This window comes from Alligator sinensis, unplaced genomic scaffold (assembly GCF_000455745.1).
Source record: "Alligator sinensis unplaced genomic scaffold, ASM45574v1 scaffold1072_2, whole genome shotgun sequence".
NCBI lineage: Eukaryota > Metazoa > Chordata > Crocodylia > Alligatoridae > Alligator > Alligator sinensis.
Window position 1 is genome coordinate 1302346 of NW_005842278.1, and position 14637 is coordinate 1316982.

General features: G+C 40.4%; 1 protein-coding gene across 1 annotated transcript in view; it reads right to left on the bottom strand.

Moving 5' to 3' along the window:
* Window positions 1–14637, bottom strand: part of SPON1 (spondin 1) — a 376259-nt gene that overhangs the window by 225177 nt on the left and 136445 nt on the right. The window contains exon 6 of the mRNA XM_006027949.3: window positions 14218–14366. Coding sequence (XP_006028011.1) covers window positions 14218–14366 — 149 coding nt within the window. The remainder of the gene's footprint in view (window positions 1–14217; window positions 14367–14637) is intronic.

Sequence of the window (14637 nt, forward strand, 5' to 3'; positions counted from 1 at the left end):
CTAATTTATTGATTGGAACATATAGTAGCTGTGTTGTTTATGTAAGTCTAGTGCAAAAAACCTAAGATATAAAGGTTAAACCCTTAATACTCTTTCCTTTAGAGAGCAACACATGGCAGAAGAAAAGCTCAGTTTCTCCAATTACTGATATTAGACTATCAGGTAAAAGAAAGTATACACATTGTTAATTCTTTCTTTTTTAAACTAATGTGCCAGATCTGTGAATCATCTGCCAGATAAATCATATGCAATAGGACATTAGAAAACCTCAGCTGTTACGGCAAGAAGGTATGTTTACAATAACATTGTGTTTTTTCTTAAATAGCTTTCAGAAAAATGTTGCTTTTTGGAGAGATGTCTCCTTTCAAAATAAATGCTGTAGTTTGATGTACCTTGGCATGATGCCTCACAGCAATTACTCATATCCTAGGAAGATAAAAACTGTATGGCTGGTGCTCAAACCAGCTGTGCATTCTTGTAAGTGAGAGAAACAAAAACTTTTATCAAGTATTTTATGAAGTATTTAAAAAGCACAGACACTGGAATGGAAAGGAATTGTTGAAGATGGTCCAAAGGGGCAGAACTTGGAATATTCCCAACTGCAACTTTCCACTGGAGAAGTTTATTATACAATGGAATAGTTGCTGCACTGAAGAAAATGAAGAAAGGACACTGATGAGCTATTTACAGCTAGGCTAGGCAAAACACTTGATGAGAGTGTAGCTAAGATATTTATAAATGTATAGATATCTGAATAACTATTCATTATGAAAATCTCCCTAGGCTAGAGTATAGAATATTCTCCAAAAGCATGGGAAGGAAAAATCTACTGCTTGAAAATCTTGAAAGTAAATTGTACAGAGTACTACAATGTATAATACAGGAGGAAAGTGGACTGATTAAGGGCAGTGATTCATGTTCTAATACATCATCTTGTCAGTCTCCCATTTCAGTGACAATACAAACCTATGCCTATGTGCCCATGTAAAACCAGAAGTTTGACCTGTCTGCGATTGAACTCCTTAACATCTAGAATCCTAGACATCTAGTCAAAACAGGAGTAGGTCTCGAAAATGCATTGCTGATAGCATTTTACTGGTACATTAGGAAAGCCTAATAAAAAAAATATTCATTGAAATTTTCAGTGAGTTTTTCATCAAAGCCTAACAGAGCTAATGGAGCAGACCATAACTGGCACATGTGTACACTGAATGTAAACGTGTCATTTCACCATGGGGAAGCATACCCACATTTATGGTACTTTCATCTAGTTTGCACAGATAACCATAGTAGAAAAGACACGGTGGCACTGGCTTTGGCATGGATGGGCAAGCCAAGCCTATCAAGGACTTGGGTTCTAGTCCACGACATGTTACTGCTATAATTAATCAATGCTAACTAAATGAAACCCAGCCCAGGTACATATACCCATCATGCAATGACACTTTCACTTGCAGAGTAGACATGCCATAGCAGACTGGCAAGATCCACTCCAAATTATTATGGTTATATCCCTCTAAAATATTATTCTTTTTGTAGGAATTTCTTGAGTTCTGGGATGAGATTCTTCATCTATCTGACAAATGACACAAGCAAAATGCAGAGTAGCCATCAGTTTCTATACAAGCAAACTCTTACCCATAAAAAATTATGCACAAAATAACAGAAAACTAAACTGAGAAAGATTTGGAAGTATCTAATCATAATGTATCACATTATAACTGAAACACAGTAGTCCAACCCACCCCAAGCTCTACATGTGATGTGTGTTATTGCAACTGCTGATCAGAAAAACTTCAGTGGAACCATCTTCTATTAGAAAATTAAGTTCTGTCAGTATTTTGTCAATACTGAAACACTTTGCAAAATTTTATTTCAATGAAAAAAAACTGGAAGAACACCAATAATGATGAATTCTGCTTTGTATGCTATTTTGTATTACCATGTGTCATGACCCAAAGGGTATGATTTTGTGTGCGCTTCGGCACTGCAGAATTATTTCCTGCCACAAGGAGCTTTCTTTGCACGGTGCAATTCTCAGTTGCATAGAGAAAACCCTGGTGCAAAGGAGTTCCCGCCACCCATATGTAAATTTGTTTCCCACTATTGGCTGTTTCTAAATTATTCCCACGTGGCGGCTAGCGATTGGCTTGCTAGCCGTATAAGAGGCTTGAGCAGTTTCCGCCCAAGTTGGATGACTTCACATCCATCTTGTGAAGAACTCTAAGCGCGCTGCGGAGCCTAACAAACTCCGCGTGTGCCTCAGAGGAGGATACAGGGGCCTGATCAACCTCTAGCCTCTCCCCATCGCCGCACGATCCCTTGACATACCCCACCCTGCGCGCTTGTGGAGAGTCACCTTTCGGACTCTCATTTCAGACGGTCCACGGAGCCTAGCAAACTCCGTGAGTGGTATCCAGAGCTCTGTTCGTGTTCGTTTAGCGGAGCCTAGCAAACTCTGCTCGTGTGTCTTCGGTGGAGCCTAGCAAACTCCACGTGTGTGGTTTTTTTTGTAACTGCAACTCAAGAAAGTTTTCCTGCCTGCACCGCAAGCACCTACGGTGTACGTAAAATAATCTTTAATCAACCTCTACGCGTCAGTGCCTAATTCTAGTTCGCCGTGCTGACCCTTTTCCCCGGCCCACGTGCCCGGGCTGCTGGCCACAGCTCCTCGGCCCCAACACCATGGTTAAAATAAAAGCAAAATAATTGTTGGAACAAAATATTTTAAGAGCCTTTTCATTTTGTTTCTTTTAATAGAATTTTGAAATGTTCTGGTTTTGTTTCTAATCAAAATTTAAAAAAAAATCAAATTTCAGAATCAGAAAATTCTCTATGGCACAGCATTTCCATTCTTAACATATGCCTATTTATTAATATATATCCAAAAATTTACTGACATCTGCATATATAATGCAAAACGTATTTAATACCTCTGAAAGGTAGTAAGGCATATAGAGCATATCTACACATGTTTTTATGTGCACACAAATTTAAGGTGATTTAGGAGTGCGTCTACATGTGCACACACTAAGGTGCATTAATGCAGTGTGCAGACCGACTTGGGACTAAAGTTAGTGCCAAGTCAGTCAACATATGCAGCATTACTGTGCCTTAGTGCATCTACACATGTGTTAAGACACTTCAGCTATTCACACCTACCAGGATGCAGAGTCTGTGCCCCAACCTGTGAAAGCAAATATCAAATTTAGGCGTGAATATCCTAAAATCACCATTTTTAAGGAGCATTGAGGGTGCAGACATGTATACTTGCACCCTTAATGTGCCTTAAAAATGGCTACTGCACCTTAAATTGGCATGTGTAGATGCACCCATAGAAGCTGACCATGAAGATGGTCAATTTCCAATAGAAGATGGTTCCACTGAAGTTTTTCTGACCTTCCATGAAGGTCAGTGCATTCTCACAGACACTGACATTTCAAAAAGCATTGGATGAAGCCTGCAATGAACTTCTAGAAAGCAAATGGAAGACTGCACATTGCATTTCCCAGCAACAGAGGTGTAGAACTTTTAAAAACCTTGGTGTTTACAGTAGTTTCAAATCATTAACTATCCTAAATCAAGGAGGTAATACAAACCAGGTCACTAAAGATCTAAGAACTAGCTTGGAATTTTGATATATTTTTGCTTCAGAACCTATTTTAGCTGCCTATATTATGACACTTAACACATTTTCTTTCACTTTTCCTTTAGTAAGAGAACATACACACACACTTCCATTTCAATTTCCAGAGATCTTTTGTTGTTGCTGGGCCTGGTTTGCTTTTAATTTTTTTTTTTTTAAATAAAACTTTGTGAAAATGAAATATAATATGGTGTCCTAGGTGAACAGAAAGAAAATGCTGTAGAGGAAAAAAAAATCAGCACGCATTCTTTCAGAATTCCTTTCCAATCCTTTGTCAGTTCATTTATAACCCCAGATATACAACGCATGAATTATCCTATTGTATGTATCAAACATTTGACAGCTTGTTTTACTAAAACTCTTATGTACTTTGGCTTCCCCTCCAGACTGCCAGAAACAGTTTAATTAACGGTGCCATCAGTTCCTTTTAGCTCCTCTGGATAACAGGGTACAGTACAAAGCAAGTTCACAGTATACAGGACCATCCATGCAAAAGTGTCACTCATCTCTTAATAGTGAAAACACAAATCAAAGTGTGAGGACTGCCCACTCGATCAAAAATGATAATGTTGATTCAGCATTGTACCAATCGAAGAACAAATAAAAGTTCATACTTTGTAAGCCTTCAGTCAATACAGCATAAGTTCTATACCATTTATGCAGTGTAACTGTTGTTTCTCTTATAAAGCAAACTGGTGCCACACAGTAACAGTAATATTAAAAAAAAAACAAAAAAACACCCCACTTTCTATTAAAAACAAATAATTGCCTTCATTTGAAGAGAAGCTCACAAAATGAGCTATTTGAGACAGCAATTTCATAAATTATACAACATATTTTCACAACAGCATTCATCTTAAACCTATAAGTACTGAGAGAGAGGAGTGAAAATAAGGGGGTTTTTTTTCTATTCTTTGCCAAACAACATTCAGGCAGTAAACAGTAATAAGATGTTTATAATATGATGTAGAGATGAAATAGCTGTACATCCTAGAGACTTTTGTTTTGCATTTATTTTTAAATATGTTATAGAAACCGTCACTGTGACAGTAATACATTGTTTTTTATATATAAAGACAAAAACTTTGCACATAACAAAGTTTTGCCTCCTATTAAGTTCCCAGTATTTCGCATTATTATTTGCTCCAGTGCTGCTAACTAGGCTGTCCGCTGGCTAACCCCACACTAAGGCACCCTGTGCCCCAGCCAGCCAACCTCGCCCTCCCCACAAGCAGCACATGGGAGTAGCAAGACAATGTGTCCTGCTGCAAACCACATCAGCAGGGGCATGCACTGCAGCTTAAAGTAGCAGCACAAATTTGTGTTGTTACTATTTGTGCTGCTACAAACATACACCACTGCTCATGTGGACGCAAGCCCTCATGTGTATATATTATGATGGAGTTCTTTATTATACAATTATATCGTACCATGATGCTCAACCTTCTGGTCCCCCAGGATGGATAAGTGGCATGGGACTTGTCTGCAGGACAAATTCCACAAGTAGGGGTTGCTCTGTGGTCTAGCATGGGTTTGGTCCATGGGTGAAAATCAAGCTGCCTGCATGATCTAGGATTCAAAGCAATGTCTCGCCTGGCCCACAAGACTTCCCACAGGTCCAGAAAATTTGGCAGTGGGGGAGTAGTGACAGCATTAATAGCTGAGGCTTCCAAAACCACTTCCTGACCTGCAGAAATTAACACAGCCATCAAATTTCCAGACCTGTGGGGAACCTCACAGCATGGATGATATGCCCTGCAGGCAGGAGGTGCAGCACTACTGACATAGCATATTGTCTACAGGTTTCCTGAATCCCTCAATGAACAAATTGAATGGCACTCTGGGAAGGCTGTTGTCTATAGGATCTTGGTTTCGTTTGATGAACTTGAAATGTGTAGTAAATGCATCAGGAAACAGTGCGAAGAGAAAAAGATGGTTTCATAGACACAGATCCTGAATATCTCCCTGGAAAATTGAATTCTATCCTTGCCCCTGTCTCTGACACAGACATCCTCCATGACAGTGCGCAAGTCACATAAACAAAACATTTGTACAAACAGTCACTAACTGTGACTAATGTCCCCAGCATGAAGCACTCACAACTGCTACTGAGGTCAAAGAGAACTGTCCTTTGAACAGACAAAGCACTATACAAATGAAGTCCAAAGTATCTCAAATTGGACACTTAATATTAAAGTCAAATTTTTTAGAAATTTCATCTCTCTTGTGCTTTAGCATCACAGTAGAAAGATGAGGATGATAATGTTACTTAACATCAGAAAGGCAAAGATAAAGACATTGATTTTTATTAAACACCTCAGCTACTACTGAGATCATAACAAAAATTTCCATGATAAATGTTTTTTTTTTATTCATTACAGGGCATGTCTACACATGCGTTTACTCTGGCCTAGATTTACTGTAAACTAAGCTGAAGTAAGGGTTTTTGGATAGATGTCTACACATGGAGAGATTAGGGAGAAACATTTCTCCCAGTTCCCTGCAGCCCCTCAATGGGCCCCTGCTGCCACAAGGGGTGAAACTCCAGGCTCCCCCCGGGTGCTAGCCCAGGGGCTGGTAGGAAGCACCGGGCCAAGAGACAGCTATATCCTGGCCCCAGGGGGCTGCCTGCTGCTGGGGCGGGGACAATGTCCCCCTGCCCTGGGAGCAGATAGGTCTTGGCTCTGGCTCCCCAAATCAGGGGTATGGGGCTTGGAAAGAACTGCAGGGGAGAGGAAGATTTCAGCCCCCTGCCCTGATCTGCTGCTGACTCGCTGCTAGCTGTTCCACCAGCAGATCAGGGCAGGGGGCTGAGAGCTACCACCCCTGAGCTCATTCCAAGCCCTGTGCCTCAATCACCCAACTGGGGCGTGGGAGCTTCCCCTAATTGGACAGTCCCTGGCCAGCACTAGGCTACATGGGGAAGTCTGCACATGCAACCTGAAGTTTGTAGTGCGCAGGTTTGTTATTACCCTGAAATAGAATAGTTTTCTGATAAGCATACTGTTAGGTTTACAATAATTTAGATTATTAGGAAGTATTAGCTTTACAGCTGAATACAAGGCATGACCTGTGGCCTAGCAATGCAGCTGACCACAAGGCAGATTGATAGCTAAGCCTTTGCTTGTGTCAAGTAATCATTTTAACTGTATTAAGCATTTTCTGAGTTAAAAGCAGCAGGCACCTCTGTCTCTGTGTGCTGAAAAATCAGCTACAGCAAGAAGTAAGATAAGACAGGGAAACCATTGTTCTGGGTGCACTGGTTGTGTCCTTGAAAAGTATCTACTACTGTGTAAGGTTTTGCTAACATATTATAATGTTACTGTTACTTAACTTTTAGCTTTAAAAAGTGCTAATTCAGCTTAATAGAAATATGCTGTTACAAAGATTTGAAAAGCACCGCCCAAGTATTGCTTTTTTTTGTTAACCATGAAGTCTTGCCTTGTTGTAATAAGTATAAAAGATCACCTCACCCTTAGGGGGGGGCCATTTTGCCTTTTGCTGGCTTTATGGTCTTTGCTCGAGCAAATAAACAGCTGTCTTTCTTTACCCGCGTTGTCTGTCAATCAAATTACAGCTAGACAACGAACCTTAGGGAGGTTTCTCCCACCACAAGTTGGCTGGGGACTGACTGAAACAGAACAGTCCCCAACCACCTCCAGGCTGCATTTACTTCCTTGCACAACCTGAGGCTGGCTGCAAACTGTCCTAGTCAGGGGCAGGTCCCAGCCAGCCCCAGGTTAGACAAGGAACTGTCCCCATGCAGGGAGCTCCCAGCCTCTGCTCTGTGATTGCAATTGCAAGGGCTGGGAACAAGGTACCAGCCTGATCCCAGCGCTATCCCCAGCTCCGCATTTTGATCAGGGGAGGGGGGAGTTGGAAAACCCTGCTGCCAGATCAGGGGGACATTGTTTCCACCCAGGCATGCAGGGCAGGGGCTGGGGAGCTTCTACCCTGTCCAGCTCCATGAGCACAGAACTGAGGAGGAAACAGCTTGGGGATCTTGTTCCCCCTCCCAGCTCTGCACTTGTGAAGCTGGGCAGGGAACAACCTCCCCAGTCCCCGCCAGCAGGGAGCTCCCAGTGGCAGCTCCATGACTGTGGGGCCACTGCTGGGAGATGTGTCTCTCTCAGCCCGAGCACAGCGATTGCAGGGCTTGGGATGGGAGACCCTTATCTCCATTTCCCCATGACTGCAGAGTTTGGGCTGGGAGATAAGGGCCTCCCAGCCTGAGCCCTGCAACAGTGGAGGCTGGATGGGAGATAAGCATCTCCCAGCAGTGACTGGTAGCTACATGATAGTGGAAAAAACTCCCAAGCCCTCACCCTGTGTGCCTGGGTTGGGACAATGTCCCCAGTAAATTTGCTGCTTGCATTTGAAGGTAGGAAATTTACTCTATATTAGAGAGGTTTACTGTGAAGTAAATGTGTGCACATGTAGATGCACACACTTGCTTCACAGTAAACTATGCTAACATGAAGTTAATCGTCTCATGTAGATGCACCCACAGTGTATTAAATAAGGTCTAGGACCACAAAATGAATGAGGAGGATAAAGAGAAATGATGAAAAACTACCCGTTCACAGAACTATTGAGTAGTTACTCATTCACTTAATGATTCACTAAGCCCATTATAAAAATAGCATGTAAATAGGTGATTAAGCACTGCATAATAATACATATGCACATGTGACTTGAGGTCCCAAAATTCAGGCATTGTGAGTGCTTGGCTTTGCAAACAATGTTCTTATAACTTAATATTTTATATGTAATTATACCTATACACATATAATATATCTAGATAGTATTTAGAGTTTTCCATTTAAAAATACTTTTGCTAAGTTGAGTGACAATGGAGTTGAGGTTCAAATCAGGTCTCTGAAAACACTGAGTGATTCTGCAAAAATAGTACAGGCAGCAATCACAATGGAAATTGATGATAGTTCTAAGAACTCTGCTGGTGCTGTTTTGGCTCCCTTGGAAATGTGCATCAGTACCAGAAGAGAGTAAGTGTTTTACAATAACACTAATTTTCATGGTGCACAGGTACTATAAATTGCTTCAATGGGCATATTTTGAACTTGTCTGTGCTGTATTTCATCAACCCCGGCCACATCTATGAGACACTTGCATATCCAAGTACTAAATGACTGCACAGTAACCAGCGTTACAGTGCAGTAGTGTCCCCGCCTGGCTTCATGGTGATGTCGACTGCAGTAGCTCATTACCACTGCACAGGAGCTCATTACAACTGTGCAGTAGCATTGCATCATGGTCTGTGCCCCACGATGCTACTGCGCAATCATAATGGGCTACTGCACAGTAAGCATCTTGTGTAGGCATGGCCACTTTGTTAAAAATCTGATCTCTTTTAAGTCCAAAAAATTTGACACTGGTCTCCTAAAATTTCTGCAATAAGTCACTAAAAGAAAAGTCACTAAACATATTGGATAAATTAGGTCGGCGTATTATATCAAGTTAATAACATTTGTAGCATTACTGCACTGGGGTGATGTCACTGTTTCGCCAAAGTATTAAATATATTTTAGGAAAAAATGAGAGGTCAGCAAAAAAGTAGAAATAATAATAAGGATAAGCTGCCAACATCTGATATTCTTTATCATTATCTATGTGTTTTCTAATTATAAAATACTGAATCTTCAATGGTTCTTTGGGTTTTGGTCAACTTCAGTATTCACAACTTGTGCTGTTACAGTGGCTACCCCAGGCTGCAATCATTAGGAATGGACAAATCACATTGACTACAGTGGGAGTTATTGAAGTACTGACACTTGCACTACAGACCTGTTCCAAAGCACAATACATTCACTTAAACACAGCACTGACTTAATTGTTTTTTTGACCCTAAAAATGTTTTTTTCTCTCTCTCTAAATGTTAGGATTAAATTACCACAATCTAGCTACTGTAGTTATTTGATTCCTACATGAGGTTTGTCCCTCCATTTAACATAGTGGAGGAGAATGCCCATTGTCTTGGAATCAAAAGGGAAGAAGCCAGGCAGCTGCTGCTGATGTTCTTGCTCTGCCTTAAACCTGGGTTGGGGCTCAGCTGCAGATGCTTCCTCTTCCTCAGCACCTCTGCATCCCCTGTGTCTCCTCGATGCAACCTCAACCCCCCCACCCCACCCCACCAACTACTTCCCCTGCAGCCTTGGGCCCCCACTCACCTTGCCTGTCTCTACCCCCACAACTCTCCCTGCTCCCCCTCCCCCAACTTGCCCTTGCTCCAGTGCCAAAAGGCTTTTTCCTTCATCCAGCCTGGGACACTAAGTACAGCCCCAGCACAGCCCTATAGAAGCAGTGTTGGATCCATACCACTTTCAAAGGTAAATGATGGGGGAGAGGGGGAGGAGAGAAGGAGAGGCAGGTTGGGGGAGAGTTGGAGGATGGGGGCCCAAGGCTGTGGGAGGGTAGGTATGCGGGAGGGGGGAGGCATGCTGCCTGCCCCACCCCACTGCCTGTCCCCTGCCACCTCCGCACTGCCTGCACCCACCCCCACTGCCTGCCTCCTACCACTGCTTTCCCCTCTACAGTGGTGGTGGGGATAAATGTAAGATGATTCTTCAATAATTAGATTCTATACATGGAAAATTATAACAAATTTATAATTTTTCCATGAATAGAACCTAATTATTGGGGGGGTCATCTTAAATTCAGGGGCATCCTGGACTTGGGTAGCTATAGCAATTTACCTGTCCTCAAATCATAGTAACTTTGGTCTACTCTCCTATCTAGCGAATGCCTATGCATGCACTTGTCATTAATAGTTATAGGACTTTTACACTATTACATCTCTGTTCCCATTTCCTCCTTGACCCATCCCATTCCTCTGCCCTTACTTCTGCCTCTTTTTTTGTCTTCTGTGCACACTAGATTTCAAACTCCAAGCCTTCTCTCTCTCATACATGGATGGTAGTGAGATTTAACAGAGGCAAAGCACAGTGCTAACAACAACTTGTTTTAGAGAAACTGGCATACTTTGTGGCCATATTCTGCCACAACGTTTTGTTTCAGGAAACTGTGAACACTAGCCTATACCTACAAATTTGATCCATTAACTGTCACCTGGATCAAACCATAATTTTTATTCACTCTGCCCTCAATCCATTTTGTTACTGTTTTTATAGAATGGTGTGAGGCTTTGTATGAAGGACTGATCTCATCCAGCAATAAAAACACAAATTAAAGTTGTTCTCATTCTGGTTTGTTGGGGGCCTATTAAGAGGTAAGTTTAAGCCATTTCTTCTGTAAATGGCTAGTTTATGGCTCCCCAAATGTACACATGGTACATATATGGTGCCACTATAGCCTCATTTCATTAGGATTCTACAGCCTTCTTGGAAAGTACTCATGGTGAAAAGGTAATTTATGTAAGATCCAGATTTACTTTCTGCTTCAATTCCTGCAGTGTTCAAATTAGGGGAAACAGAGTGATACTATGTTCACCAAAAACTAAAAGAAATAGCTCTTATTTTTCTATTACCTTTTTTTGTTCTTTCATTTTATTCAGTTTGCAACAGGGAAGAATGAGGGTCGTTCACAGCCATATCCCATGAATATACTAAATTCTGTATTATTATTATGCATTCTCAAATTTTAGGACATTTGTGTTATATAGTTAATTGTTTTAAAGGAGAAAAATACCAAAATATCAACATAATAAGAGATTACATTTAATGGGTATAGCTTGTAGCAATTTAAACTGTGTGAAGAGGGTGAGCTTTCACTCAGTTCTAATGACTAGAAAAAAATCTAGTTATCAATTTACATAGCTCAAAGAAATATATGTTCAATGTTCAGTGAGACCGAAAATTAGCAAAATTGTAGACTGTTCTAGATGAGGAATATAATGCATAGAAAATCTGATTGTACCATTACAATAATTGGTGATACATTTTTATCTTAAATATGTTTTGATCCTCTCATTTTGAAAAAAAAGTAATTGAAAAAAAGGAAAAAAAGCAAATAAAAGAATTATCAGAGGCATCGAAGGATTTCTAACATGCTGAATATTAAGGTCTGGGATAATATCTTTTGTAAAACAGGAAAGTATAAGAAGTATGATTGTAATATATATAATGATTAGCAGGAGAAAGCCTGATGGTCACCTGTACAAGAACTTTCCCATAATACAAGGACAAGGCAGCACAGAATTTAACTAATGACTGTAAATGTAAGTCCTCTAAAAGGAAATGCATATTTATGACACAAATCACCTCAAATGTTCAATAACTGTAGCAAAATGTATCTAAGCAATGAAAATGATTGATTCATTTAAGCACGCTCAGAATCATTTTAATAAATGTAACATTTTTTTTCCATTCACAAGATGTTTACAACTTTAGATTTTGAAAAAAAAACTTAGGACTTAATTATAGTAATGGGCACTGCATAATAGAAAAGTCTAACCTGCTGCAAATTTTCTAGCTGTTTTAAAAGGTTTGATTCTCAGTAGGTTTGGCAAATGTAAAACTTGAATCATACATCATTGTAAAAATAAATGCAGATTTATGATCCAATCTAGACTGATAAGACACTAGGGAATGTTCCCTTGTTAATACAAGCTTGCAATAATTCAGGTTTCTCATTAAAATCATGCTGTGCTCTTAAAACTCATACAAATAATACAGCTGCAACCTATGAAACAAGTGAAAATATTATTTAAACTACTTAAAAAAAAAAGTTACTCTAAATTTTAGTTGGAAGCAAGTGAATCTAAGCAGGCATTCAAAAAGCCCGAGGTAGAATTGATCAAACTTTTGTGAGTTGCTCTAAGCTATGTATATTGGACTGGGAAGAAACAGAACACGTGTTCACTTTTTGGTGGGTGCTAGGGGGCCTGCCTCCCCTTCCCCCCCACCCCATGGCTTACAGCAAGGGCTTGAGGGCATGTGTCTGACACCCAATCAGGGATAACCCCAACACAGCTGCCCTTGGCAATTTCTGGCACCCCTGTGGTCACCTACCACTCCGTACTGGAAACAATCAGAAGAATCATCAAATATTTACAACCTACACTCAACAAAGATCAGACTTCAAGAGAACCATTCCCAGCTCCTCTGATCCTGGCTTTCGAACAACCCCCTAATCTAGCCCAACTCATCATCAGACAAAAACTCCCCATTGCTCAACAAACATCAAATGGGACACAGTGGGCACAATTACACATGCCGCTATGGAGCTATTTTTACTGCACTGTCATTTAGTACTTCCATTTGGTGTCTTAGTAACAGCTGGTACTGCATCATGCATGGTTATTTTTAGGCACTACATCGCTTTAGCAACATGCTGTAATGGAGAAGCATGTCACTACAGCAACATAGCTGCGGTGTCACGGGTTTTGCCTGTGGATGCTACGTTGCCATAGCACATTGCTACGGCAATGTAGTATCATGTGTAGGCACACCTAACTTTGCCTTAACAATACTTAACCTGTCAATATATCTTCACTGTTACTATTATCAACATGCCCCAAAATACACCCATCAGAATTCATGGATGGTATATATGGTTCTCTCTAAATGTTATTTACTGATCCAAAACACCAAATGCCCTCACAGAAAACTCTCAGAAAAAATATGAAGGAAGGAGACAGACACATGTCAGCAGGAGCACATTTTTCACAGAACTACTCCCCTTCTGACTTCACTGTTCTCAGGGGCTCATGGGAAATCTATACACCTTTAAAAAGGTGAGTTTGGAAACAAAAATTCATAAGCTGGCTAGACACGAAAAACCAAGGACTGAACATCAATATTGATTTTATGACACTATAATATGCCTGATTCCTGAAATCCTTCCTTCACGCTATAGGGGAAAATGGCCCCCCACCCTTTGGATAGGTCTTGATGTCCCATTAAGCAAGCTCTTTTTCTTCTCCTAATTATTTGTCTGCTACCCCTGGAAATTTCTCCCCTCTCCAATTTCACAGTTCTGCCCACTGTTTTCATTCATCATCATTATGCCTGTTTCTTTCCTCAAACCTGTTAAAGAATGCCTTGTATTCAAAAGCTTGTATAACTTATCTATTTACAATAGGGTCCTTCCCTATTTGCTCAAACACCATTTCTAACCTGGACAGCCATATAGAGATTACAAATAATATGTCCACTTTGCTCACCGGAATCCATTATAAATATTGTACTACAGCACAAAGTGAAAATCACCAGATAAAATAGCATATCGATTGCCTAACTAAAAGAGCAATCTTCACGATGCTTCTTTTAAAAGATCACAAATGTCTTCATGCCCAACCCAGAGGAGGCTGATTGAATTTTTTTTCCTTATTTCTACTCCACTGACACAAACAAAACAAAAGCTTGCATAGCTTTTAAACAATGCAATTTGTCCTCGCATAGGCAAAACTCCCATTGACTTCACATGGCCTAACTGAGTATGAACTGACTTGCATAAAAGGAGATCCCCCTCCTATTTTGTCCAGATAAAAAAAATAGCCGATACAACAACATTGCTGCAAGTCACAAGGGGCAAGTCCAAGGTACGGTATATTTTTAAAGCTATATATTGACATTTTATATCATTACATTTACCTGCTGTCGAATTTCTTCTTCCATTTTTACTGGGGATCCCAATTCTGCAACTTGCTTAACACCTTCACTAGCATACCCTCCATATTCCCAAAGGATATAGTTCTTTGAATGTGAACTCCCAATGATTGCAGACCAATGATTTGTTCGTCCTTTAGAGAGAGAGAGAGAGACAAAAACTATTAAGATTGAATGGGGTTACACAGGCTTTCAGATAGATAAACCTCTAATATTACAGAAAGGGAAAATAAATCTTACCAGAGCTTCCTGTCCAAAACATATTTTCTTTTTCTATTATACTGAAACCCATTTTTAAACTCACACTTACCAAAAGCTGAATATTCCTAGTGAGGTATGTTGACAGCCCTCAATTTCCATTGAGCCTACATTCCATATCTTTGGTTGTGGGGAGGATAGGGAAAG